The following is a 27,344-nucleotide window of genomic DNA, read 5'->3' on the forward strand; positions in this document are numbered from 1 at the left end:
CCATTGTCCTGAGCACAACGCTGAAAAGCGGCGCTGAATAAGGATGCTGGGACGCAAAGAGGGCGCCCGGGGTCATCTGGAGCCCCGGAGGCTAAGCTCGGGAGCCTGGCGCCCCGAGTGGCTTCGAGTCCCCGCGACCGCCGCCAGGCCCGGCCACCTCCCTGCCACCACCCTGCGTCCCGGGGAACCCACGCAGGGGGGCGCGAGGGAGGGGCTCGGGGACGGGCGGGGCCCGCACAGCCGGGCCAACCCAGCGGGGGTCGGCAGGAGACAAGGGGCGGCGAGGGCAGGGGGGCGGGGAGACTCGGGGCATGGCGGGGTGGAGGCGGGAAAGTGTCGAGGCCGGGGAATCCGCGCGTGGGGAGGCGGGCATCGCCAGGGCGACGATGAGCTTTCCTTAGGGGTCGGCGCCCGAAGCTGGCCGGGACCCGGTGGACCCCCACGTCTCTCCCGGCCCTTGCCCGCGGCTCCCGGGGGGCGGGGCGGGGCGCGCAGGGCGGGGTCTGTGCGCAGGCGCGTGAGTGCGCGCTCTCGCGCACCGGCGGGCGGGGACGCCCCGCGAGGCGCCGCCGGAGGAAGCGCGCGCGCACCTCACTTCCGGCGCGCGCTGCGCCGGCGGCGATTGGGCCCGAGGCGGCGAGCTGGCGCCCCGCCCAGCCAATCGGCGGCGCCGGCGCGGGTCGGAGGGCGCCGGGCGCGCGCGGGGCGGCCGGGGGCGCGCGGGGCGCGGGCGGGGCGCCGGGCGGGGCGGGGCGGAGCGGCCGCAGCTCGTCGCCGCCCGCGGGCCTGTCCGACGCCGGGGCCCGGCCCGTCCCCTCCGCCGCCCGGCAGCCATGTGACCGCGCCGCCGCCCTCCGCGCGCCCGGCCCGCCCGCCGCGCGTCCGCGGCCCGGCCGCAGCCCCAGGCCGCCGAGGGAGCGGCGGGGCCGGCGCCATGGCCGAGCGAGGCCGCCTCGGCCTCCCCGGCGCGCCCGGCGCGCTCAACACGCCCGTGCCCATGAACCTGTTCGCCACCTGGGAGGTGGACGGCTCCAGCCCCAGCTGCGTGCCCAGGTACGCGCCGCCCGCTGCGCTTTGTTCCCGCCGGGCACCTGCTGGGGGTGTCCTGGCCGCGGCCTCTGCGCGCCCCATCCCCGGCCCGGGTACCCCAGCGGAGCCCAGGTCGCCCCCCGCGCCCCCGCCCGCCGGTTCGACGCGTGCAGCCGCCGCCCCCCGCAGCTCCGGCAAGCGCGGCCCCAGCCCCCCAGGTCCCGAGCGCCGGGGGCCGCGCTCAGCTTCCGAGGACCCGGTGCTGCTCAGACCCGGCGGGACCTTGGGGCTCCCGGGCGGCGCTCACCTGGCTCGCCGCAACCGCACCTGCACACCTGCCTCAATGCGGTGCCGGCCGGGGTGACGAGGGTGCTTCCTCTCTCGGGTACCACATGCTTCCTTTCGCGTTCGGCGACACTGTCAGACCTCGGCCTGGGAGCGACCCCCGGCGCACGGGGCGCGCAGGACTCAGTTGTATCCTCCGTCCAGCGCGCGGTGGAGATGCCCTGTCCTGCGGGGCGGGGTCGTCCTCGCGGGTACCTGGTTGGCACTGTCTCTCATTTAGAGACGTCGCCAAGCCAGTACTGCTATTTGCGCCTCCCTGTTGATCTTGCCATTGCGGAAGACTGGCTGTTCTGCACTTGGTAGGGGGGCGCCCGGTCGCCCAGCGGTAACGATTGGACAGGGTTTACTCTCCGGCCATAGCCCAGCCTTCCTTGGACTTGCAGCTTCCCTGAGTCTCCTGCTCAGTTTGAAACTTTTGTAATTTCTTCGTGACTTGGTAGTTCCTGCTCAGGAAGCTCCCAGGCTAAGGAGGAGAGAGACACGCTCTCCAGAAAAGTTCTGGTTCTAGAATAGATAGCAGGCTAGAGGAGGAGGCGGTTGGGGGTAGTGAGAGTTCTCCCTGGGGAGATGGGAGGGTGAGCGGACCTTCCAGGCACTGGAAGTGGCCAGTATGCCTGGAGGGGACCCCACGTGGCATTGAGTTGTTCCACCCCTAGTCAGCTGCAGGTGGGCCTCTCGTGCTTTCCTGTGGCTCCCACAGCCTGCATTCCTGAGCGTGGTGTTGGAGTTGCAGAGCCGCTGGACAGTGGGGCTTGCCCTCCTGGAGCGCAGGGTTGGGACCTCGGGGCTTTGGTTTTGCTGAGTGGACAGGAAGGATGCCCACCCAGCACGACTCTTGCACCTGGCGGGGCCTCCCGAAGGACCCAGTGTCCATATGAGACCTAAGGGTCAGCATTTGCCCAAGGTCTGGGGCCGAGCACTGCAGATGTGCCTGCTTGCCTCTCTTCTGGGGAGTCTCTGGGGCCTCAAAGCCAAAGCCAGGAGCATCTCCCCAGGCCTGGCTGCTTCTCCATTCCAGGTCTTGGCGATTGCCCCAATGTCAGGTCCCACAGCCCCACAGCCCTTCTCCTGTCTGCCCCTGTGAGTCACTGCCTCACCCACAGCCCCAGAACCTTCATGCTGGCTGTTGGCGCTCCCCTGCTCCAGCACTGCAGCACATAGCCTGCCCTTGCTGAACCTCTGCAGCAGCTTCCTGGGGCCCTCCGAATAAGCAGCAAAGTCTTTAACCCAAGGGAGGTGGGGGCGTGTGGCAGGAGGGGCCGGGGGCCTTATCAGCCCCCCTGTGGAGCTGTGCTCTATTCTCCAGGGGTCTAGAAAGCCCACTCTGGTGTCTGTGGGGAGGGTACGGGTAGGGCGGGTTTCGAGAAGCCTGGTTAGGACAGGCGGGGGTAGATGGGGGCACCTGGGCTGGTAGCACTAAGTGCTGGGGGGGTCCCGAGCTCTGGCCTGGACAGGGTTGGGAGGAAGGGTAGGCAGGAGGACAGGATTTGTTCTGTTGGTGTGGAGTTAATGGGCGGAGGGGCGAGTGGCGCAGCTGTCTAGGTGGGCAGATGCAGTTTGTTCGTAGGACATGCTCAGCCTCATAATGAGCTCCTGCCCTTACCTGTCCTGGAACAGGGCCCCTCATAGGCGGGCTTGCCCCCAGCTTTGCTTTGTGCTTGTGTCGCCTGTCCGTGCATCCTCGGACAGTCTGCTACTTAGTTTTGCTTCGTTCCTCCTGAGTTCTTCTGTACTCCTCACTTTTGCCCAGCCATGAAGCTTCTGGGCTGCGTGTGTGCTGATGCCTTTCGGCGTGTTCACTGCTGCATACTATTCCCTGGCATGACAGTACCTCGGCTTTGCTTCTGTCAAGGGACCTTGGCTTGTTTCCAGTTTTTTGGTTAATTGCAAGCCCCGTGCTGCTGTGGACATCCTGTGCCAGTCTTCTGCGTGTGTCTTTCTGGATGGGCAGGGCCTGTCTTAAGCATGTGCCGCCAGCTACCAGGATTTATGGTGGGGGTGTGCACGCACTCAGCGTTACTGCTGGGCAGTTTTCCAGAGTGGTTGTGCCTGCTCCGGCCCCCACTGACAGGGACGAGAGTCCCCACTGCTCCACATTTGTGCCAACACTCATTTGACTTAATTTTTGCCAGTCTGGTGGGTGTGAAGTGGTATCATGGTTTTAACTTGAATTTCTCTGATTACTAATTTAGGCCATTTGTACTTCCTTATCAGTGAAATTCCTGTTCCTTTGCCAGTTTTTCTTTCTCTTTTTTTCTGCTTGAGTTTCAGCAGTTTCTTTAGAGATAGTCATCCTTTCTCGGCTGTGTTGAGGATGTCCCCGTCCAGTTATGAGCGAGTCTTTGCTCTCTGAGCAGCCTCTGGGTGCACTCCCCGTGTCAGCCTGGTGGAGTGTGCACATTGACCGTTCGCCAGGCTAGGGTGCTGGTCTCGTTTCGGTTCTCCTTCTGGGAGGCAGCCGGAGAAGTCTGCCCCCGGGAGCTTGAACTGGGCATGCTGGGCTGTTGTTGGGGAGGCCTGTGCCCCGGGTTTCCTTGCGACGCTTTTGGCTCAGCACTGTTACACACGGTGCTCCTAGGTGGCCCACGGGGTATGCGTCAGTGCCTGTCTGTGGCCTCTGCCTGCTGGGTTCCCAGAGTGTCCTCCTGGTGCCCATGTCCCTGAGCACCCCCACCCGCTCTTCAGCAAGGGCTGGGCTGCTTTGTACCTTGCCCTTCCCACTTGATTGTTTTTTCTGTTGATGTTTATTAATTTGTTTTTATTTATGTATTTTGTTGTTGTTGTTGTAGAGACAGGGTCTCCCTATGTTGCCCAGACTGGTCTTGAACTCCTGGGCTCAAGTGATCCTCTCACCTCGGCCTCCCGAAGTGCTGAGATTACAGATGTGAGCCCCTGGGCCTGGCCATCTGTTTGGTTTTTAGAGAGAGAGCCTCACTTTGTGGCCCAGACTGGGGTGCAGTGGCTCGATCATGGCTCATTGTAACCCCTAAAACCTGGGCTCAAGCAGTCCTCCCACATCAGCTTCCTGAGCAGCTGGGACTACAGGTGTACACCACCATGTCTGTCTAATTTTTTTGTTTTGTTTTGTTTTTTTCAGACAGAGTCTCACTCTGTCACCAGGCTGGAGTGCAGTGGTGGGATCTCGGCTCACTGCAACCTCCGCCTCCCAGTTTCGATTTTCCTGCCTCAGCCTCCCAAGTAGCTAGGACTACAGGCGCCTGCCAGCATGCCCGGCTAATTTTTGTATTTTTATTTTATTTATTTATTTATTTATGTATTTTTATTTTATTTTATTTTATTTTGAGATGGAGTCTCGCTCTGTCGCCCAGGCTGGAGTGCAGTGGTGCTGTCTTGGCTCACTGCAAGCTCCGCCTCTTGGGTTCACGCCATTCTCCTGCCTCAGCCTCCAGAGAAGCTGGGACTACAGGCGCCCGCCACTACGCCCGGCTAATTTTTTTTATATTTTTAGTAGAGCTGGGGTTTCACCGTGTTAGCCAGGATGGTCTCGATCTTCTGACCTCGTGATCCGCCCGCCTCAGCCTCCCAAAATGTTGGGATTACAGGCGTGAGCCACCACGCCCTGCCTATTTTATTTTTTTGAGAAGCTCTGTCGCCCAGGCTGGAGTGCAGTGGCGCGATCTCAGCTCACTGCAACCTCCACTTCCCGGGTTCAAGCAATTCTCCTGCCTCAGCCTCCTGAGTAGTTGGGACTACAGGCGTGCACCACCACTCCCAGCTGATTTCTGTATTTTTAGTAGAGACAGGGTTTCACCATGTTGGCCAGGATGGTCTCGATCTCTTGACCTCGTGATCCGCCCGCCTCGGCCTCTGAAAGTGCTGGGATTACAGGCGTGAGCCACCACGCCCAGCCAGAATTATCTTTTTAAGTTTCACACAAAGCCACGTTTGGTTTATAATTGGAAGTTCTTTAACTCTGTAGAGCAGGTTGGGGAGAATTGACATTTGTGTGGTACTGAGTCTTCTCATTCATGATCAAGCTATTTACTTAGGTCTTGAATGTATTTTGAGAGTTTTACAAGATTCTGCTGTCATGCATATCCTTTGTTACATTTATTCCTAGATGCTTGTATTTTAGAAGTCATAGTAAAAGTCAGCTTTTTATTATGTTTGTTGCTAACATATAGAGATTCAGTTGATTTTTCAAAGAAATCAGTGATTTTACTATTTTTAACCTAGTAACTTATCTATAGATTATTTTGTGTTTTCAAAATGTATGTTTTATCTTTTGCAAAAGACAAAGTTGTTTCTTTTCAATCCTCATACTTTTCTTTCTTTCTCTTGCCTGACTGTGCCGGTTGTCATAGTACAGCGTTGAATATGGTTGGTTGCGTGGATTAGCCGTGTTCTGTCTTGACCTTAAGGAAGGTTTCCAGTGTTTTACCTTTAAGGACGATGTTTGCTGCAACTCTTTGTGGATAGCCTTTATGCAGTTAAGAAGTCTCATCCTATTCAGGACTTGCAAAGGCTTTTTAAAGAAATCATTATGAGTGGATGTTGAATATAATCAAATACTTTCATTAAGAGGGTTATATAATTTTTATCTTTTCATTACTATTGTGGTAAATTACATAAATTGATTTTATTTCTTTTCTTTTCTTTTTGAGACAGAGTCTCGCTCTGTTACCAGGCTGGAGTGCAGTGGCGTGATCTCAGCTCACTGCAACCTCTGCCTCCCAGGTTCAAGCAATTCCCCTGCCTCAGCCTCCCAAGTAGCTGGGACTACAGGTGTGCACCGCCACGCCCAGCGAATTTTTGTATTTTTAGTAGAGACGGGGTTTCACCATGTTGGCCAGGAGGGTCTTGATCTCCTGACCTTGTTATCCGTCCACCTCAGCCTCCCAAAGTGCTGGGATTACAGGCGTGAGCCACCATGCCTGGCCGTAAATTGATTTTCTAACATTAACCTATTCCTGGAAAAATACTGGTTTAAGCATGTTGTATTACCCTTTTTAAAAATTGGTGGATATATGTTTATTTATGTATTTATTTTTTGAGACAGGGTCTTGCTCTTTTGCCTAGGCTGGAGTGCAGTGGTGTGACCATGGCTCAAGCAATCCTCCTGCCTCAGCCTCCTGAGTAGCTGAGACCACAGGTGCATGCCACTGGCCTGGCTAATTTTAAATTTTTTGTAGAGACGGGGTCTCACTATGTTGCTCAGGCTGGTCTCCAACTCCTGGCCTCAAGTGATCCTCTCACCTTGGCCTCTCAAAGAGCTGGGACTCCGGGTGTGAGCCTCCCCACCTGCCCACATTGGTGGGTTTAGATGATTAGTGTCTTGTTTAGGACTTTTGCATGTGTGTCTGGGGTCTATGTGCTTCCTTTCTTCTGTAGTCCTTAGCAGATTTTGGTGCTAAGATTTCCTTGTGAAATGAAATGAGTACTTCCTCTTTTGCTGTATCGTGGTATAGCTTATGTAAAATTGGAATCATTTCTTCCTTGAATGTTTGGGATAATTCACTTATAAAATAACCTGACTGGCCAGGCCTGGTGGTTCACACCTGTAATCCCAGCACTTCGGGAGGCTGAGGTGGGTGGATTACCGGAGGTTAGGAGTTCGAGACCAGCCTGGGCAACGTAGTGAAATCCCATCTCTACTAAACATACAAAAATTAGCCAGGCATGGTGGCACGCACCTGTAATTCCAGCTACTCAGGAGGCTGAAGCAGGAGAATCACTTGAACTTGGGAGGCGGAGGTTGCAGTGAGCTGAGATGGCGCCGCTGCAAAAACATTTTTTTTTTTAACCTGCTTTCTGGTTCGGTGTGTCAATTTTAATGCCCGTTCTGTTTATACTTAAAAGGAATGTGTGTTTGGCAGTTGATGGTGCAGTGTTTGTCTATTAGATCAAGCTTGGTTTACTGTGGACTTCAAGTCCATTCCCTTTTTTTGTCTACTAGAAATGTATGTTAAAATCTTATAATCTGAGAATAGATTGGTCTGTTTTTCTAACAGTTCTGTCAGTTTCTGTTTGATACTTTTTTTTTTTTTTTTTTTCAGACAGGATCTCACTCTGCCACCTAGGCTGGAGTGTAGTGGGACGATCACAGCTCACTGTAGCCTTGAACTCCCAGGCTTAATCGATCCTCCCACCTCAGCTTCCCGAGTAGCTGGGACTACAGGTGTGCACCACCACACCTGGCTAAATTTTGTATTTTTTGTAGAGACTGGGTTTTTCCATGTTGCTCGGGCTGGTCTTGAATTCCAGGGCTCAAGCAGTCTACCTGCCTCAGCCTCCCAAAGTGCTGGGATTATAGGCATGAACCACTAACGCCCCGTCACTTGATATATTTTTGAGGCTATGTTATTAGGTACATACATGTTTAGAATTGTAATTCTAGGTATTTTGAACTTTTTCTCATTGTATGACTGCTTTTATATCTAGTAATGCTTTTTGTCTTTAGTATTGACTTTGATGCAAGCATTCTTTTGGATAATTTTTGCCTGTTAGCTATTTTTCTATCCTTTTTAAAAACCTTTGTATATCCTTACATGTTAGATGTGTCTTTGGTTATTCAGCATGTATCTAGATTTCATTTTCATTCACTCTGACCTTTTCTGACTTTTTTTTTTTTGAGACAGAGTCTCGCTGTGTCGCCAGGCTGGAGTACAGTTGTGCAGTCTCGGCTTACTGCAACTTCTCCTCCCGGGTTCAAGCGATTCTCCTGCCTCAGCCGCCCGAGTAGCTGGGACTACAGGCGCCTGTCACCACGCCCAGTTAATTTTTGTATTTTTAGTAGAGACGGGGTTTCACCATGTTGGCCAGGCTGGTCTCGAACTCAACCTCGTGATCTGCCCGCCTCGGCCTCCCAAAGTGCTGGGATTACGGGCTGAGCCTCTGTGCCCGGCCTTTTTTTATTTTTATTTTTTATTTTTTGAGACGGAGTCTCTCTCTTTTGAGATGGAGTCTTGCTCTGTCGCCCAGGGTGGAATGCAGTGGTGCAATCTTGGCTCACTGCAACCTCCACCTCCCAGGTCAAGTGATTCTTGTGCCTCAGCCTCCCGAGTAGCTGGAACTACAGGTGCGCGCCACCGCACCCGGCTAATTTTTTTGTATTTTTAGTAGAGACGGGGTTTCACCATGTTGGCCAGACTGGTCTCGAACTCCTGACCTCAAATGATCTGCCCGCCTCGGCCTCCCAAAGTGTTGGGATTACAGGCATAAGCCACCATGCCCAGCCTACCCTGTAAATTTTAATGTGCATAGTTAATTGTATCTTTACTCTCCTGCTGAACTATGCAGGGACCTTAGACCACTTTACTCTAATCCAACCCTTTCATGTTTATATTTATATGCGTTTGTTACTGTGTATCTTAATTGTTTTCTTGTGAAGCCCACAAGATGTTGTTACTGCTTTATACTGTGATATTTGATGAGCTTCAAAACTCACCACTTCCTTTGTTGCTCATTCTTCTCGCTTGTCAGGAATCATTTTCCTTCTTCTGTTGAATATTTGTTCTTAGGATTCCCTTTAGTGAGGATCTGCTGATAACTACCTTCTCTTTCTGTTTGTCTGAAGATGTTTTAGTTTACCCTCACCCTGAGCAGGGCGTGTGCTGGTTGTACGAAGCTGGGGTGGTGTGTGCTCCTGCCACAAGTCCAGGCAGGGCGTCCCTGGCTTTGACTTCCAGCTTTGCTGTAAGAGGTCAGCGGCCGTGACAGGCTGGAGGGAGACGTCTGGGTGGCTTTGTGGTCATGTCATCGTTGCCGGCGGTCGTCTCATGGTGGGTCCTGGTGTGGGTTCTCTTGTGATTGCCTGAGTCGGGGTTACTAGACTTGCTGACTTTGTGGATCGATGATTTTCATGAGTCCCGGGAAGCTCTCAGCCACTTTTTCTTCTGCTGTTGGTTCTGTGCTGTTCTCTCTCTCACCTCTGGAGCAACAGTTGGACGTGTTGCTCTTCCTGCCGGATCCTCCACATCCGTAGATGCATTGGGTGGTGTCAGTGGGCGGCGGCTGGCTGGGGCAGTAGCCTGTCTCCAGCCCTTCCCCCTGCCTCTGTCCACGTGCAGGGGCGTCTCCTCAGGACGCATGTTGCCTACTGACCGCTGCCAGCCTGCATGAGACTCCCATGGCGGGACCCTGTCTGCCTTGCTCGGTGCTGCCCAGAGCCTGCACAGTGTAGCTCCTTGGCGGACGTTCCTGTAATGGAACCAGGATGTCATGCCAAGGAGTGTGGTTTCATTTTGAGTGGTGGGGAAGTCGCTGGACTATTTCAAGCATGTGTATTTGGGAGAGCAGTGCTGCTGGAGTGGTGGACCACACTGGAGGTGGAGATTGCCTCAGGCTGTGCAGGTGGAGATGGGTGGGAGGTGTCGTGCAGGGCTTGGGACAGGGCTTTCGGAGGTGGTCTGCAGTGATCCAGGGAAGACAGGCTGCTCTGAGGGAGGGGGTGAGGACTGGACTTTCGGAGGTGGTCTGCAGTGATCCAGGGAAGATGGGCTGCTCTGAGGGAGGGGCTGAGGAAGCTGACCTGGGCAGCCAGTGGCCTGTAGGCTGGGCAGCCCTCGAGCTGGGGCCAAGGGGCAGCAGGACGGTGCCCGTAGCCCTGGAGGCCTTGGGGATTCGGAGGAACTGGCCCATCGCCGTGGCCTGCACGGTGCGTGCACACCGCCCTGTCCGCGCAGGCTGTGCCCTGCTTTCAAGATGCCTGGAAACCTCTGGCAGCTCTGTCCTGCTGTCAACACTGCAGTCACATGGCAGTGGGTCTCCTGCTGGGGACTGGCTTTTGTGCAGGAGACGGAGGGCAGGGGGCTACAGTGCCCTTGGACTAAAGGATGCTTTCCTTGGATCTGGGCACTAGAACCAGCCCTTTCCCTCTCTCTGCCCAGCATTCTCAGCATGCGTCTCAGGAAGGTTTGATGGAGTGGGGCAGCTGCGGTGCTGTGGCGGGGTCGGGGGGCTGCTGCAGAGAGCGGGTCTGCGGTCAGTCACAGTGACAGGGGTCTCTTTGGACCCTGTGACTTGTGTGTGGTGGTGGCAGGCAGTGGCGTTGCCGAGACAGGGTGCTCAGGTGCAGGTGGGAAGGGGTGGTAGGATGGAGGTTGTACAGTGCTTTCCCCAGGACCAGGGGGCAGGGTGCGGCGTGCTTATTCCTGCCTGGCCGTGGAGGGTCTCTGTAGGACAGGCTCCCACTGAGGGCAGCCCTGAGGCCTGTGAGCTGCTGGCCCCGCAGGGTGGCTGGGCCTGGCTGGCTCAGCAGCTGCTCTGAGAGTCAGCCCTAAAAATAGCCGAGCGCTGAGAGGCTGTCCCTTTCTGCTCCCCAGGCGCGCGCCGATGTGTGCTCAGCTCAGGCCGACTTAGCAGGGTTGTGAGAGTGATGAGAGCGTGGCTGCTGGTCATGGTGCTGGGGTCGTCAGCAGCTCTTCGAGGGCTCCGGCCTGTGGAGGCCGGTGGCGCCCCGTCTCACCCCACGGATGGGGGGCAGGCTCTCCAGGAGCCCCGGGGAGCACTGGCTACTGCTGGGCTGCTCTCAGGCCCGGGACATTCATGGCCGTAGCCCCAGGTCCTCTGCATGGTCAGGGGCCATGCTGGGTCCCCTGGGGTGCAGGTGCCGCTCAACAGAGGAGTCAGGACCCAAAAGGGGCAGAAATGGGCAAGGGAAGACACTGGGGAAGGGGTGGGTCTGCCCTTCCTGCTGGGGGTGCACACAGGCCTGGGGCTGAGCAACCCGCTCTGGGCCTGGCTGTTCTGCTCCACTGCCCCAACCAGCCTTTCCTCAGCACCCCCCTGGCCAAGCTGTGGGCACCCCCTGCCCCTGGACACAGGCAGCACCTGGCCAAGTGCAGAGACACTCCAGCTGGCTCTTCGCCTGTGGCCCAGCCCTGAGGGCACCGTCATAGGGTGGTGGGACGGGGTGGGGCTGGGACACAGTGGTTGTGGAGGGGTCAGTGCTGTGGCTTCGGGGTGGGGTGGGGCTGGGGAAGGGTTTGCTTCAGGGCAGCGGCTCTCTTCAGGGGTTCAGCAAGGAGACAGATGGGTTGTAATGACCCCTGAGTCCTGAGACAAGGTGGGGTGAGCTGGAGCAGGGGAGGGGACTTGGAAGGGCCTTCAGTCCCCACGCAGCCCTTGCACAACCTTTCGGGCCAACATCCTGGGCCTTGCTTGGCAGAGGAGTTTGGGATCCACGGGCTTGAGGCCCAGGTGGTCAGCTCGCTCGGTCCGATGCTGTGTCTCGCATTTCTGTCTCTCGACTGCCCCATCCAGCCCGTGTCTCAAGAGCAGCTGGCAGCAGCCGCCACGCACAGGCAGCTCAGCTCAGCAACCCCGGGAGCCAGGTGTGTCTTGAGCTGGGCAGCAAAGTGGCCATGCAGTCCAGCCTCCCTTCAGCCTTCCCCAGGATGCCTTTCATCTTGCGGAGATGGCCATTGTGGGGGTGACCAGCACTGTCCCTTCCCTGGCAGGCCAGGATGTGGATCCACAGCGAGGCAGACCTGCAGATGCACATCCCTCTTCTCAAATGTTGTTCTTGTTCTGGTGAGCACGGGGAACGGCACCAAGCCAACGCTGATGGGAAGGGCCCTGACCTTGGGCTGCTGTCCTGCGAGCTTGGCCCCTCTGCTGGGCCCCTCCTCCATGCCTTTGTTTACTCTCCAACCTTCTGGGAGGCCCACGTCTGCATCAGGAGAGAGGTGACTAGGGACCAGTTGACAGCTAGGATGCCACCAGCATCTTTTGTTTAATTTGAGCCTCATTTCCCAGTGTAATTCTGTAGCTGACCTTGCAGGAGGCATTGACAATATTTCTTTATTGTATGGCCCCAGCCAGGACTTCCCTCTTTTTAGATGCAAAATAATTGGGCAAGACTTTTCATCGGCATTGCATGCTGGGCTCGTGCAGGTGTCTCCAGGGCCGCCTTGAGACCAGCGCCCGCCTCCCTGGTCCTGGATATGGGTGGGGCAGGGGCTCCCCCGCAGCAGTGGAGTTGAGACCTGCACCCGCTTCCTGGTCCTGGACACAGGTGGGGCGGGGGCTCCCCTGCAGCAGCAGTGGAGTTGAGGCTTCCGTATGAGTTCGCTCCTGGTCAGTTTGAGGGTGGACATACCAGACATACTGCATCTTCCCAGTCGCCCCAGGAGCGCCTCAGGAGGGTGAGTGGCAGGAGGCCGATGCCCTGCTAGCAGGCAGTCCCTCAGGGCCAGGCCTTCCTGGTGCGGTGCTGAATTGGGCTGTTCGTTCCTCTGAGTGCCAAGGAGAGGGATGGCGGCTCAGGCTTCGGACAGTGCCCGCCGGTGCCTCTAGAAGGTGCTCCATGGTGGGGCCCGGGAGAGTGGCCCTTCCACATTCTCGGGCTGCCCGTGTGCCACACAGGTGTCAGGTCATGAGGCCCCTCGGTCTGGCCTAGGGCTCTCCTTCCTCCCCAACCTCAAGCCTGGGGTGTGGCCTAGCCAGGGAGCGGAGGGGGAGCTTTGGCCGTGAAGACCCACCCTGAGGTCTGGGCTCTCCTGGCCTGAGCGTGCTTTCTGCTATGAGCTCCACGTTCACCCTGCGGCCAGGACTCTGCTGTTCTCCTGGTGGGAGCTGCTGTGGTGCCCTGGGTGGCCTCCAGTCCCCGCCAGCCTGCCCCTTGCAGTCAGTCCTGCTGTTCCTTCGGATCCTGCAGTTTCCAGCTTGGCCCTGGACTTCCTGTTTTTCCCACCTAGCTGGACGTAAAGGTTGTTGCACCTTGGAAAGTTAAGTCACCATACCCGAATCGGCGCACTCGTGGCTCGCCTGGCTATGGCTTCAGCTGGAAATGGAGCTGAGCGTGGCTTATGTTTATAAATACAGCACCTATCAGGTCCAGCGTCGCTGTCTCCTGCAGGAGGTGTCGGCTTTGGGCGTGAAGAACAGCTGCAAGGCCACAGGGCCAAGGGGTATCTCACCAGCTGGGAGGCCGGCGTGCCTGACCTGGCCACACAGAGCGAGCCTCAGAAGCGAGGGGGAAGGAGGGCAGGCCTTGGGGAGGGGTCCAGGAAGGTCAAGAGGCTGCAGTGGTGGTAGCCTGAGGGGATGTGCGTGGCCAGGTCAGCGCCTGCCGCTACTGCCTGCTGCGCTGACTGCCTGAGCATTGGAGATCGTGGGCCTGAGGGGCGGGGACCTCGGCTCCCGTGGATAGCTCCTGCACCATCCTCTTGCTTCTCAGACCCTCGGCAAGTGGGGGCTGGGGCGGAGTTGTTCTCCTGCCGTGGTCCTGTCAAATGGTGCTGGGGGCCGGGCCAGGAATCACAGCAGGTGTCTGCCGCTAGCGCTCGGAGCCTGTGCTGGGGGCAGGGTGGTGCATCTCATGCCTCTGCCCCTTGCTCCCTGTACTCGCCTGGGGAGGATGTGGCAGGGGCAGAGGGCAGCTGGCCAGGCTCTTGGACTGCACCTGACTCTGGTGGGCTATCGAAGGTTTTGGAGGTTTCTTTAATTAGCAACATGATATCCAGAGATTGCGACTGTGGCTCGAGCGGTTCCCTGCCAGGGAGCAGGACCATTGACAGCCGAGCCTTGGCTCACCGGCCCAGGCCACCCGAGGTTTCACTGCGGATTCTATCAGAACAGTGCCTCCCCCAGAATTCGTCAACCTTCAGTGGACCAGGCCCTGCAGTGGTTCCAGTTATTCCCTGGGAAAATTTCCAGCACTGATTAGGGGGTGACTCTTGGTCAGAGGTTGAGTGTTTCCTTAGGTGTGGAGGTGCACGGAGAAGAGAGGGGTGCAGTTCTTAAAGGACACATGGCTTATGCCGCACCCCCTGCCCCAACCCCCGGAGTGGCCAGCTTTCCTTTGACTGGGGAGGAGGCAGCTGTCCAGGGTTGTCCTCACCTCTCCTCCTGGAGAATGTGGTCCCTTCAGAAAGGGGACCCAGTAGTGGGTGACCTGGTGCAAACCACCCACTGCCTCCTCTGGGCCTTCCTGGGGCTCTTCAGCTCTCAGGAGAGGAGGGAGCTCAGGCTGTGGCTGCTCTGTGAGTTGGACACGGACGCTCCAGCCGCTGGGCCCAGCAGTGTGAATGTCCATAGAGAACAGGGGCCCAGAGGCTGCTCTCGGGGACACTGGCAGCAGTTGCGCTCTGGGCTCGCCATCCTTGAAGCTGGAATATTCCACAAGTGCCACGCACTTGCTGGAGGTACTGCCTGGGGGTAGACTGTGGCCAGGCCCTCCCAGCAGCCCGAGTCTTGGCGCGTGGGCTGGACTCCCACACTCAGCACCTTTCTGCTGACCTGAACACCCAGGGCACAGTGGCAGCGGCGTCATTAGGATTTCCAACTAGCTGTTTCTGTTAAGAGTGAAGAGAAAACCTTGTTTGATTAGACTCATTGAAAAAAGATTCCAGTGAATCTCTTGCCTGCTGTCTTTGCAGTTGCCTCTAAGGGTCACGAGGCAGGGCGGCGTCCTCTCTCAGTGCCACTGTGACCCGGCAGCACCTCTTTTGCATATTATTGACCTAGAGAGAGAGGTCAATTGTAATTCGGAGCTGCACAGTTGGGAAATTTGTAGCAACAGAGAATTATAGGCGCTCTAGGCATTTGATGAATCTTCTCCACCTTGCTATGGGGTTAATTCAGGGGAGCAGTGGGGAGTGTGCTGGGAGTGAGATTAGAGGGAGGACTCCCTGGAGGCTGGCCCTGCGCCCTGGAGGCCAGCATGGCCCTGGTGCTGGCTACATCCTCTGGGGCTTGCCTCATCTGTCTGCAGAGGAGGCAGCTGTGGAGCGAGCGTGTGTACGGGAGCAGGGTGGGCTGCACAGAAGCCTTTCCGGGGGCGCCTGTGGTTTGCAGGGGCCTGGCTGCAGCTGCCCTGTGTGATCTCTGTCCCCGTCTTCTCCCGGCTTCCTTGGGTCCTGTGTGCCCAACTTGGCACTTCAAGATTTGCTCCCTGGCAACTGTTGCCTTTCCCAGAAGAGAAGTCCCTGGAACCAGGGCCAGCCTGCTGTCACCTGCCTGCTGCTCCTGCCCCACCAGAACCATCCTGGGTCCAAACTGGCTGAGAGTCAAGGGGGTGTTCAGGGCCTCCAGGAGCTCTGGGAGAGTCTAGGATGCTCTAGATCTTTGGGCTCATGGGGCAGTAGAGTCGGGGGCTGTGGTCCTGGGCACCCTCTGGAGAGACCGCTCTGGTGTCAGCCAAGTGGCGGGCACCTTCTGGGCTTGGGGGCGGGGCTTCTCACGATGGCTCAGGGAGGTCCAGACAGCCCCCTTGTCTAGGTGCGCACCTGGAGTCCTTTCCTGCGTGACTTGCAAACAGGCCTTGCAGGGCTCTAGTGCATCAGCTCCCGGACTGCAGGCAGCAGCAAGCTCTGCCGTGTGGTACTGCTTCTTCTCATGGACAGGAGACCACCAGGCTCCTTCCAGGAGGGCGAGGTCTCTGCAGCGGGAGTATCCAGGCCTGGAACTCGAGCTGTGGTGTGATGGTGCCAGCCCAGGAGCCAAGCACCGCCAGGAGATGAAACCCATCCCTGTGGTCTGCACGTCCACACCAGGGCCGAGCCCCCAGCTGGGATGCCCTGGGAGGGTGCAGGGTGGGCTCTGGATGCCTGCTGGGGGATTTCAGTGAGAACCAGGAAGGGTTGAGCCAGAGCCTCCGAGAAGCCTGGGGTCCGTGCGTGGGAAGGAACGGGGATAGGGAGCCTCCAAGAAGCCTGGGGTCCGTGCGTGGGAAGGAACGGGGACAGGGAGCCTCCAAGAAGCCTGGGGTCCGTGCGTGGGAAGGAACGGGGACAGGGAGCCTCCAAGAAGCCTGGGGTCCGTGTGTCCGTAGGAACGGGGACAGGGAGCCTCCAAGAAGCCTGGGGTCCGTGTGTGGGAAGGAACGGGGACAGGGAGCCTCCAAGAAGCCTGGGGTCCGTGTGTGGGAAGGAACGGGGACAGGGAGCCTCCAAGAAGCCTGGGGTCCGTGTGTCCGTAGGAACGGGGGACAGGAGGTTGTGAAGGGCGTGTGGGTTCCGGGAGGCTCACTATAGTGGAGACGTCCTGCCTTAGACGAGGTCACACAGGGGAAGCTTACTGTGCCGCAGAGTTTTCTTTCCGAGCACTCAGTGCTCACCTCCTGGGAGGGAGTGGGGCCGCAGCCAGCCCTGACCCAGCTGGGTGTGTGGCTGCTCTCTGGACCCCTGGTCCCAGGGTGGCAGCTAGTGCAGCCTAGGCCACACCAGCATGACCCCTCGCCCCTGTCTCCACGGAGCACCGTGGGACTCTGGCATCAGAATCCTGGGGCCCCACCCAACACCCACGCATTTCCTGTCTTTTCTCAGGCAATCGCCATGGTACCCAGGGCTGGCCTTGTTTCAGCTTCCTGGCGAGTGCCCTGTGGTCAGTCATTTCTGTCCTCGCCTTTACCTCAAATCCTGCTTTTTGCCTTAAGTGCATTCCCAACTCCATCTCTGTGCCAGCTGTGCCCCATGCAGCCTCTGCCGGCATCTCCTCACGTGATGTCAACCTTCTGGGTCCTTGGGGCCTAGCCTTGCTCTGGTGAACGGCTTTGTTGGATGCTGGGGTTGGCATTTTTTTTTTTTTTTTTTTTTTTGAGACAGAGTCATCCTGTTGCCCAGGCTGGAGTGCAGTGGCACAATCTCGGCTCACTGCAACCTTTGCCTCCAGGGTTCAAGTGATTCTCCTGCCTCAGCCTCCCGAGTAGCTGGGATTACAGGCATGCACCGTCACACCCAGCTAATTTTTATATTTTTAGTAGAGACGGGGTTTCACCATGTTGGCCAGGCTGGTCTCAAACTCCTGACCTCAGGTGATCTGCCTGCCTCGGCCTCCCAAAGTGCTGGGATTACAGGCATGAGCCACCGCGCCCAGCCTGGGTTGGCTTTTAACTGGCAAGTTTAGTCTGTGTTTCTGTGCGTTGATATAGTTGCATGTATTCCTGTCATTTTGATCATTTTGATTCTGTTTATTACGTATTTCCTTTCCTACGTTTTGTTATTTCCTCCTTGGAAATTAAGGAAGGATCAAGACTGATTGAATTTATTTGTATTTTTGAGACAGGTTCTCACTCTGTTGCTCAGGCTAGAGTGCAGTGGCATGATCATAGCTCCCTGCAGCCTCAAACTCTGGGGCTCGAGTCATCCTCCCATTTCAGCCTCCTAAAGCGCTGGGATTAACAGGCACGAACCATTGTGCCTGGCCTGAGTTTTATGTATTACCCACTCCAGGAAATCACTGTAGTCCTTTTAACTGTTACTGATTTGCTTAAAATGTGAAAGGCCTGTTGACATTTAAGGATAGTCAACAACCCTCCCACCCTCCAAAGGAAGGAGAGCTGAAGTGCAGGAGAAACAGCAATGCCTTTGATGACTGTGGCTTTGCTGCTACTTTGCTCACCTGTGGCCCCGCCTTTCCCAAGGATAGTTTTTGTTTTCCTGGAGCACATCCTTCAGAAGCTCTTTCAGTCTTTCAGTGCCTGAAGATGGCGTTTTTGTCCCCCTCACACTTGGCGATCACAGAGTTCTTCTAGGTTGACAGTTTTGTCTCCTCGGTACTTTGACGATTGTTTTATTGTCTTCTGGCCTCTGTTGTGGTTTTGAGGAGTCTGCGATCAGCCTGCTCCTTGTTCCTTGTGGGACACGTGTGATCTGTGGTTGCTTTTAGTGTTTTTATTTTGATTTGGTGCGGATTTGTTATCAACATTGCTTTTGATCCTCCTTGGGACTTACTGAATATGAGCATCTCTCTTCTTGTTTTGGAAGAATCCTCAGTCAGACATTGCATCTCCTTCCTTGGGTGGAAGCTGCTCGGTCACTGTCCTGTGCCTCGCCGCGGGGCTGCCTGTGCCTCTGTGCCTGCTTCTCCTTCCATGGGGAGCCCCTCCCAGCCCCTCACTGGCGCCGGGAAGCACAGTGGTCCTCCCCTCTGTGGGCTGTGTTGAGAAATGTTGCTGGCTAGTCCCAGACCCACTACACGGAGCACGGGGGTTTTGCCTGGTGCCCGTGATATCAGTGGGGAGTGAGAGGAGCAGGTGGCCCCCTCGGCTGTGTTCAGGGTGTGCCTGTGTGGCCGACCACCTCCGGGACTGAGGCCACACAGGAAGCAGTTGGGTTTGTGAAAACCCCCATGGGAAGCTGTGCTGATCCTCCCCTGAGCCTGTGACAGCTGAGGGCACAGGCAATGGTGGGGCTCGGTGCCTGGGTCTGAGTTGGGAAGGTTTGGTGTCTGACCCACTTCTTCCCAAGTGGGAGCTCCCTCCTCGAGCACTGCACGGCTTCTCTGCGGGGCCTCTGCCTGGTCCTCTCGTGGGCGGTCCACAGACCTGGAGCCCAGGAGATGGATTCTGAGGTCTGAGTCCCCCGCAGGACAGCAGTTCCATCCTCTGGTCCCTCTCCTGCCCCCAGGGGCCAGTAGGTTACAGACACCTTCCTGAAACTCCCTGGAGGGGAGCAGCCTTGATTCCTAAACAAGAAGTTGGTACTAAGTGCATCCTCTTGATGTGGGGCAGAGAAGAAATCTGAGACAGTCTCATGCCCCCACCGCCATCGTCCCCCCACTTTTTTGTGGGGGTGCCCAATCTGTGCTCTGCCCCCTCCCCAGGCTCCGCTCCTGTGGGCTGCGTCGTGGTTTCTCCTCTCTGTGGGGCGTGTGCTGGGCCCCTGGGGGTGGATGCAGACCGAGCCTGGGCCCATGTAGACCAACTGGCGTGGGTGTGAGAGAGAGAGAGAGACGCATACCCACTCAGGCACATACACATGTGCGCACACACCCTGGCCCTGTTCCCTACCAGTCCCCACCCCCTCCTGCTGCAGGTGCTCCTGGTTCCCTCTCTTCACCTGACAGCTGGAGTCATCCTCCTGCCCACAGCCGTGCCCTGTGCGGAGCAGGTGCTGGTTCTGCCCTCCCCTGGCCTGCCCCAGGCGGGGACACTACACTGGGAAGCTGCCCCGTTGCAGGCGTTCCCACGGCACCACTGCTGTGTTAGCTGCCTGCAGCACAGGCTGGCCGGTCCTGGGGTGCTGGACAGACCCTCCTGGAAGCCGGTCCCTGGCCGTCCTGTCCTGCTGGGGGCACAGTGTCTCGGCAGAAGGTTCTGGCTGCTCCCTGGGGTGCTGGCTTGTGTCACCTGGCTTTGCTGGGGCCCAGTGACATGCAGTCTGGGGATGTTCCTGGGACCCGTTGGGCTTGCGGTGGCCACTTGGAAAAGCTGAGCACCGAAAGTGCCAAAACCTGGGACACCTTCTTGCAGGCCCACTCTTCAGCCTTTGCCCCGTGGGCCATTGGGGAGGGAGGAGGTGGGAGGTTTTGGCAAAGCAGCCCAAAGGTCCACGCAGAACCAGGGCTGGCGACCAGCCCGGCCTCTCACCCTTCTCACTGAGTCACAGCCTGTGGCCCGTGGCAGGGCTGCCCAGGACAGGGGCTTGGCCCTGGAGACCTGCAGTGTGAGGCCTGGCCCACAGGCCTTCCCAGAGGGGGTTTTGGGAGCCTCCCCCAGCTGTCGCACGCGCCTGCCTGTGCCTCATCTGTGCTAAAATAGCCCCTGCACAGAAACGCCCTTGCTGGGCAGGGCCCATTCCTGCTGGGAGACACCTGTCAGGGCCCTTCCTGCCTGGGGCCATATGGAGTGTCCAGCCTGGGGGTGGTCGTGGGGTGTTGGGGGCCTGGGCCTGGATCCACGATGCCCTGTCTGGTCTAGAGCCTGGCCTGGCTTCCCCTTGGCGTGACTGCCCACAGGCAGTGGCCGCCGTCTGCTCAGCTGCATCCTCCTGCGTTGGGCCCATCTGTCTGCCTTCCCCTGACACCTCCTCCTGCCAGACTCCAGGGCCAACGGAGTGGGCCCCGGCTGCAGAGGCAGTGCCAGCCAGCCGAGTGGGTCAGGCCACAGACCCCACCTGACTCCAGGGCAGCGTGGCCAGGAGGGCATGGGAAGCCACCTTGAGGCTGACGCAGACCAGACCTGGCTCCGTCCTGAGCAGCAGAAAGTATGTGCAGGGCCTCAGCCTCTTCCCTCTGTCTGTGTAGAGCCCCACCTGAGGCCCAGTGTGTGCGTAGAGCCCCACCTGAGGGACAGTGTGTGTGTAGAGCTCCACCTGAGGGACAGTGTGTGCGTAGAGCTCCACCTGAGGGCCAGTGTCTACGTAGAGCTCCACCTGAGGGCCAGTGTCTACGTAGAGCTCCACCTGAGGGCCAGTGTCTACGTAGAGCTCCACCTGAGGGCCAGTGTCTACGTAGAGCTCCACCTGAGGGACAGTGTCTACGTAGAGCTCCACCTGAGGGACAGTGTGTGCGTAGAGCTCCACCTGAGGGCCAGTGTCTACGTAGAGCTCCACCTGAGGGCCAGTGTCTACGTAGAGCTCCACCTGAGGGCCAGTGTGTGCGTAGAGCCCCACCTGAGGGACAGTGTGTGCGTAGAGCCCCACCTGAGGGACAGTGTGTGCGTAGAGCCCCACCTGAGGGACAGTGTCTGCGTAGAGCCCCACCTGAGGGACAGTGTCTGCGTAGAGCCCCACCTGAGGGACAGTGTCTGCGTAGAGCCCCACCTGAGGGACAGTGTCTGCGTAGAGCCCCACCTGAGGCCCAGTGTGTGCGTAGAGCTCCACCTGAGGCCCAGTGTGTGCTTGGTGCCCACAGCTGAGTTAGCCCAGGCTCGTGGTCATGCTCACAGGTGCACGTGGCCACACAAGTCACTGAGCACAGACCCAGATGGGACGCAGCTCATAACGTGCACTGCGGGGGGAGCTGTGGCATCTTTTCCCAGAGCCCCTCTGGTCTGGCAGCCTCGGGAGTGTGTGCATGGTATGGGAGGTGGGAACAGAGCTGGGAGGGGCTCCCCTCCATGGGGTGGGGTTCCCCTCCAGCTGTTGGTGAGGCACACTGTACACCTGCACACCTGTGCCTGGGACTGTTGGGCTGGACGTGTAGGAACATGGAATGGCCCCTGGGCCTTCGGGTGACTGAGACAGAAGTACAGGCCCAGCACGTCTGAGGACAGGGCCTCCTGATGACTGGACCCAGCCTGGACAATGGCCGGCAGCTCCCAGCCTTGCCACAGGCTGACTGGAATGCGTGGTATGGTGGAGCCCAGCACTGAGGGCCGGACGTGTGTTTGCAGCATTGTTCTCACAGCCACCTCAGAGGCTTCCCTGCTCTGGGGCAGATGCCGCTGCTGGAGCCGTGGTGCTCCCAGAGGCACCCTGGGCTCAGCTTGGCCCCCATAGGCCAGTGCCTGGTGCGGCTCTGACACTCTGGCCGGTGCCTGGCGTGGCTGTGACGCTGTGGCCGGCGCCTGGCGTGGCTGTGACGCTGTGGCCGGCGCCTGGCGTGGCTCTGACGCTGTGGCCGGCGCCTGGCGTGGCTCTGACGCTGTGGCCGGCGCCTGGCGTGGCTGCGATGTGCTGACTCCGGCACCATCAGTTCCTTCCCCTATTCTGGGGCAGGTGGGGACCACCTCTTCACAGGTGGTCCCTCATTGACAGGGCTGGCCTCTGCTGAGGCGGCCCCTCACTGGGCCCAGGCATGGAGACCCAGTGGTCCTAGCCCTCGGTGTAGTCTATCCATGAGGCACCTGGCTGAGCCTGTTCCTCTCACTCCACAGCAGCCTCCTTGGCCCTGACCACTGGCCGACGAGGACACTGAGAAGGCACCCTGACCTTCTGTCCTCATTAGCAGGGAGCAGCCACGTCCAGATAAGGCTGGACCTCAGAGAAAGCTGAGTGAGGCTGGCAAGAGCTGGCAGGCAGCTGCCCTCGGCCACCCGGGCGAGCCTTGGGACGGGCTGGATGGTAAGTGCTGGTGATGCAGGAGCAGAGAGCCCCGTGGAACTCTCTCCATGAGGACGGCGGTGCCCTGGGGCCCAGCTACAAGGATGGCTGTGTGGGCACCTGGAGCCTGGGGATGGCAGGGCGTGGGCTGAGCACGTGGAGCACCAGCCTGTGACATTCCTCTGCCCAGGGGCAGCAGGGCAGGGAGCGCGTGTGGCCAGCTGCTGCCACAGGCCCCCAGCTCCCACGCGGGCAGGCTCGCGACTGCACCGAGGGGGCAGCTCCTGGAGACAAAAGCTCCTCAGTTTTCCCTTCCAACAAAACACAGTCAGCAGGTTTGGGACCAGCTGCCTGGGGTCTTAACCATCTGTGCTCTGTGCGCACCCCCACCCCCTTGCCTGCCTGGAGGAAAGTGGTGGGGTTGACATGCGCCTCGAGGGCCAGCCGAGCGCTGGTGCGTTTCTCAGAAATCCGTGAAGTGCTCCCTTGTCCTGCTCGGGTTCTGTGCTGCCCTTGGGAGTGGCGCGGCCGCTTGCCAGGGCTGCGGAGTTGGCCACGCAGCCTCTCCAGGAGGCCTTGAGCCAAGCACAGGATGCCGCCCAGCAGTGATGGCACCCGTGGAGTGGCTGGGCGGAAGAGATCCTGGTCCACGCTGCTGTCTGGAGGGCAGGGTCCTCAGGTGACCAGAGTCCATGCAGGAGCGAGTGAGGACAGGGCTGGGGCAGGCGGCAGGATGAGGCCGCCCAGAGCAACTCAGTGAGTGAATGAGTGAAAGCACGCACGCCCCATGCTCCGGCGGGGCCAGAGTGTGCTGTTGGGTGAGTCTGGCCTTCCTTCCTGGGGTTGAGGGCCCTACTTGTGGGAGGCCACTGTGGGGAGGGCGTCCTTGTAGAAGTGTTAATCAGGGTGAAAGCCGGTCCCTGTGCACTGCTGCTGGGAATGTAGCATGGTGCAGCTGTTGCGGGGAACAGGACGGCAGCCCCTCGGGAAATGAGACACAGAGTTACCGTCAGAGTTACCGTGTGAGCTAGCAGTTGCACTTCTCAGTAGAACCCGGAAGCACTGATGCAGGGCCTCCAGGGGAGATCCTCCCACTGTGTTCACAGCAGCCTTACTCACGGTGACTGAGTGATGGACACAGCCTGTGTCCATCCTCGGACAAACAAGTCAGCACCGTGTGGCCCTCCACACTGCTGAGCATCACTCGGCCCTCAGTCAGCACCGTGTGGCCCTCCGCGCCACCGAGCATCACTCGGCCCTTAGCACTGTGTGGCCCTCCGCGCCACCGAGCATCACTCAGCCCTCAGTCAGCACCGTGTGGCCCTCCGCACCACCGAGCATCACTCGGCCCTCAGTCAGCACTGTGTGGCCCTCCACACTGTGGAATATTACTTAGCCCTGAAAAGGAAGGAAATGGACACAGGCTGCAAAGTGGATGGACCTTGAGTATATTGTGCTGAGTGGAATAAGCCAGTCACAGGAGGACATGCACTGTATGATCCCATTTGCGCCAGGTCCCTAGAGTCGTTGCATTCATAGGGACAGAGGTAGGATGGTGCGGCCTGGTAATGCCAGGGGCCGGGGAAGGTGGGAATGGGGAGTTGGGGTTGAATGGGTAGTTTCAGTTGGGCAAGGTGAAGAGAGTTCTCGGGATGGGTGGCGGTGAGGTCTGCACAACAGCATCCACGCACGTAGTGCCACTGACCTGCACGCTGAAAAATGGTTCAAACGGCAAGTTTTATGTTACATTTACCACAATAAAAAAGAGAAATAGACATCGTCAAGCTGTTCTCCAAAATAAGGCTGTCACCGTTTACCTCCCTACCAGAAAAAAAAACAGTTAAATCCCAAAGCCAGGGGGAGCACCAGTGTTAACCTCCTGGGTTGGGGCTGGCTGAGCCCGTGGCTATGCCTCCCTGGGCTTGGGTGGCAACCCTGCGAGGAGCTCGGGCCTCTTGTCTTTTGGGTTCCTGTTCAAAATGGGAAGTGGTCTCCAAACCCCAGGGCCCACCTGAGCCCCCTGAGATGGGAACCTCTCCAGACCTGCCCCTGAGATCCTGTCCCACCCCTGGACGAGGGGCTCTGTGCCTCTGAACAAAACTGGGGGGCCTGGTGCAGAGTCCTAGCTCAGGCTTCCAGAAGTCAGTGAAGGGCTGCCCACCCTTGCTCCGTTGGGACATAGGGACGCAGGTGCCTGCCTCAGCCCCCACATGTGCACCCCCAGGGGCAACAGGGCCCCCCTCCAGTCTCTGTTTTGCATCATGCACAGGAGTGGGTGGGTGGGAGTTTCAGTCTCCCAGAGAGCATACTGTTGGGCCATGCTGTCTCTGGCCTCCTCACCCACGGAGGTCCTGCCCCACCCCCATCTGAGGCTGGGTGGCCGAGGGGTCTGTTCTCACACTGGGGCCTGGCGCTGGCCCGGTTTCCTGGAGGAGGAAGCGGGGGAGTGATCGGCGGAGGACTTCCAGCCTCCCCTTCTGCCTGCTGTGGGCTGCATGGTGCTGGGGCTCTGCTCAGCCCTGGAGAGTGTTGGCTGCTCTCCTTCCAGCTGACATGGAAATGCCATGCAGGGCACGCACGTGGGGCACTTTCTGCTGAGTCAGGTTTCTCTGACCTTCCTGAAATGTCATTTGTTCTGTAACTCACAAAAACTGGGGTGCTGGGATATGGTGCCGCCTTTCTCCCGGAAGTCCCTGCCGAGGGGGGCGGTGGTGGGGCATTCCCAGGGGGTGTTTGTCCTTTGCTGTCTTTCCTTTCCCACCTTGTTCCTTGGGCCTCCCCTGACCTATTGACCGTGCCACAGCTCGCTCACCCCAGGTCCCTGGGGGCTGTGCAGGATTCTGGGTCCTCCAGGGCCGGTGTGATCCTTGCTGGGTTCTCAGAGTGACCCTGGAGGGAGGTCCCCTGCCGACCCTCACCTCCCGTTCCCAGGTCATCTGCCCCAGGGCCAGGTGTCCATCCACCCTGACTGTGACCATGTGCCTGTGACCTGCGTGACTGACCCCTGCCCTTGGGTGCCCAGGCCTAGCAGTGCCCCATGCCACTGGGTCCCCAGGCATCCGCCAGGAAAGGACAGCTCTAAAGTGGCCAGGGCAGCAGGGGTCCTGGTGTCTGTTGAAGGCCCTTGGAATTCCCTGGCTTCATTTTGCCATCTCCCCGCTCTTCTCCCTCCCTCCTGCCTCCTGTCTTCCTCCTCTCTCCCCTCCTTCCACCCACCCAGCTGCTCTCCTCTCTGAGCCTGGCCCCACAACCAGAGGTGCTCACTCCTGCCTTCAACTGACTGCAGGTATCCAGGCCTCTGGGCTGAGGGTGCCTCTGTGGCTTTGTTGACCAACCCAGGCTGACTTCAGAGGTGCTCCTCAGCCCCTGCTTTGCAAGTTCCTGGGGACCCGTGGCTGTCACTTTGGCCCCTTGATGTTTATGGTGGTTCCCATAGCTAAGTGGATGCTGCCAAAGATGGAAAGTGGGGGGCGCTCTTCCACTGCCAGTCAGATCGAGGCCAGGTGCTTCAAAAAGACTGGCAGGGTTGGGTGTGGTGGCTCATGCCTGTAACCCTAGCACTTTGGGAGGTCAAGGTGGGGGGACCACCTGAGGTCAGGAGTTTGAGATCAGCCTGGCCAACATGAGAAAAGCCCATCTCTACTGAAAATACAAAAATTAGCCGGGTGTGGTGGTGTGCACCTGCAGTCTTAGCTACTTGGGAGGTTGAGGCGAAAGAATGGCTTGAACCCGGGGGCAGAGGTTGCAGTGAGCTGAGATCGTGCCATTGCACTCCAGCCTGGGCAACAAGAGCAAAACTCCGTCTCCAAAAAAAAAAAAAAAAAAAGGAAGAAGAAGAAAAGACCAGCAGGGCCAGATGTGGTGGCTCATGCCTGTAATCCTAGCACTTTGGGAGGCTGAAGGGAGAGGATCTCCTGAGCACAGGGGTTCAAGGCTGCAGTGAGCTGTGATTGCACCACTGCACTCTAGCCTAGGTGACAGAGCAAGATTTTGTCTCTATTAAAAAAAAAAAAAAAAGGAATGGAGATGACAAAGAACAAGTCTTAATTGAATATTAACAAAAGCCAGAAGCTGATTGGAAAAGCTTAATAAAGTAGCAAACATGTCTGGCTAATTTTTGTATTTTTAGTAGAGAGGAGTTTCACCATGTTGGCCAGGCTGGTTTCAAACTCCTGACCTCAGGTGATCAGCCCGCCTCGGCCTCCCAAAGTCCTGGGATTACAGGCATGAGCCACCACATCCGGCCAATTTTTGTATTTTTTGTAGAGATGGGGTTTCACCCTGTTGCCCAGGCTGGTCTTGAGCTCCCGGGGTCAGGTGATCCACCTGCCTCGGCCTCCCAAAGTGCTGGGATTGCAAGTGTGAGCCACCACGTCTGGCTAAGGAGTATTTTCCTTAGCAGATACAAATTTATTTAAATTAGCTATGCTAGTTAAAATATGGAATTGGCAGAAGTATAAACATTGACTAATGGAATGTACCAGCAGAAACACACGCGATCGTAATGTGCTTCAGAAATGGCCTCATTCATCTGTGGGGAAAGGATATACTTTTACGTAAATGGTTTGGTGATAACTGAACATTCATGCAGGAAATAAAATGCAATCACTCACAACACACACAACTCCAAATGGATGAATAATCTCATTGTGAAAAAGAGGAAGGAACAAATGGGGGAGTGGGATGGATTAAAGCAGTGGTCCCCAACCTTTTTGCCGCCAGGGACCGGTTTTGTGGAAGACAGTTTTTCCACAGACGGTGACGGGAATGGTTTCCAGTGAAACTGTCCCACCTCCGATCATCAGCCATCAGATTCTCATAAGCAGCGTGCAGCCTGGATCCCTCGCATGCAGTTACAATAGGGCTCTTCCGGAGCTCAGGTGGGAATGCTCGCTCCCTGGTGCTCATCTCCTGCTGTGCGGCCAGTTCCTAACAGGCCAGGAACCTGTCCTGGGGGTTGGGGACCTCTGGTCTAGAGCACAGGTGACTTTTCTGTACCAGAGCCAGGAATGAAGGGCTGGCTGAGCTGGTGCTTCCTGCCACCTGTGTAGTGGTGCAGGTGTCCGTGTGTCCGTGGTCCAGGGCTGGCCAGGGGCATCTCCTGTCCTGGCTTGGCTTCTGCCTCTGGGTCCGTGGTGGCTGCCTGGGACCTGCCCTAGCAGCCAGGGTGAAAGGAGTGGGCAGGGCCTGCTGCCCGGGGTGAGCCTGCTGCCTCTGCTCAGGGCCCCTAGTGGGGCTGCTTGCTCAGCACCCTTGCCCCGTCTCTGGCCAGGTAGCCGTCACCCAGCTAGCATGGGGAGG

At 58.0% G+C, this 27,344-nt stretch overlaps 1 protein-coding gene across 15 annotated transcripts in view; it reads left to right on the plus strand.

Moving 5' to 3' along the window:
• Positions 1–736: 736 nt before the first annotated feature.
• The window catches only part of PACS2 (phosphofurin acidic cluster sorting protein 2), an 82,468-nt gene continuing 55,860 nt past the window's right edge, over positions 737–27,344 (plus strand). For 7 of the 15 annotated variants that reach the window (XM_063698242.1, XM_055361738.2, XM_055361742.2 and 4 more), the window contains exon 1: positions 741–1,053. In XM_063698242.1, the coding sequence (XP_063554312.1) occupies positions 935–1,053 (119 nt within the window). In that variant the 5' untranslated portion in view covers positions 741–934. Of the gene's footprint in view, positions 1,054–27,344 lie in introns of all 15 variants that reach the window. The other 8 variants (XM_063698241.1, XM_063698239.1, XM_063698243.1 and 5 more) reach the window with 4 other exon arrangements.

This window comes from Gorilla gorilla, chromosome 15 (genome assembly GCF_029281585.2).
Source record: "Gorilla gorilla gorilla isolate KB3781 chromosome 15, NHGRI_mGorGor1-v2.1_pri, whole genome shotgun sequence".
In the NCBI taxonomy this organism is placed as follows: Eukaryota; Metazoa; Chordata; class Mammalia; order Primates; family Hominidae; genus Gorilla; species Gorilla gorilla.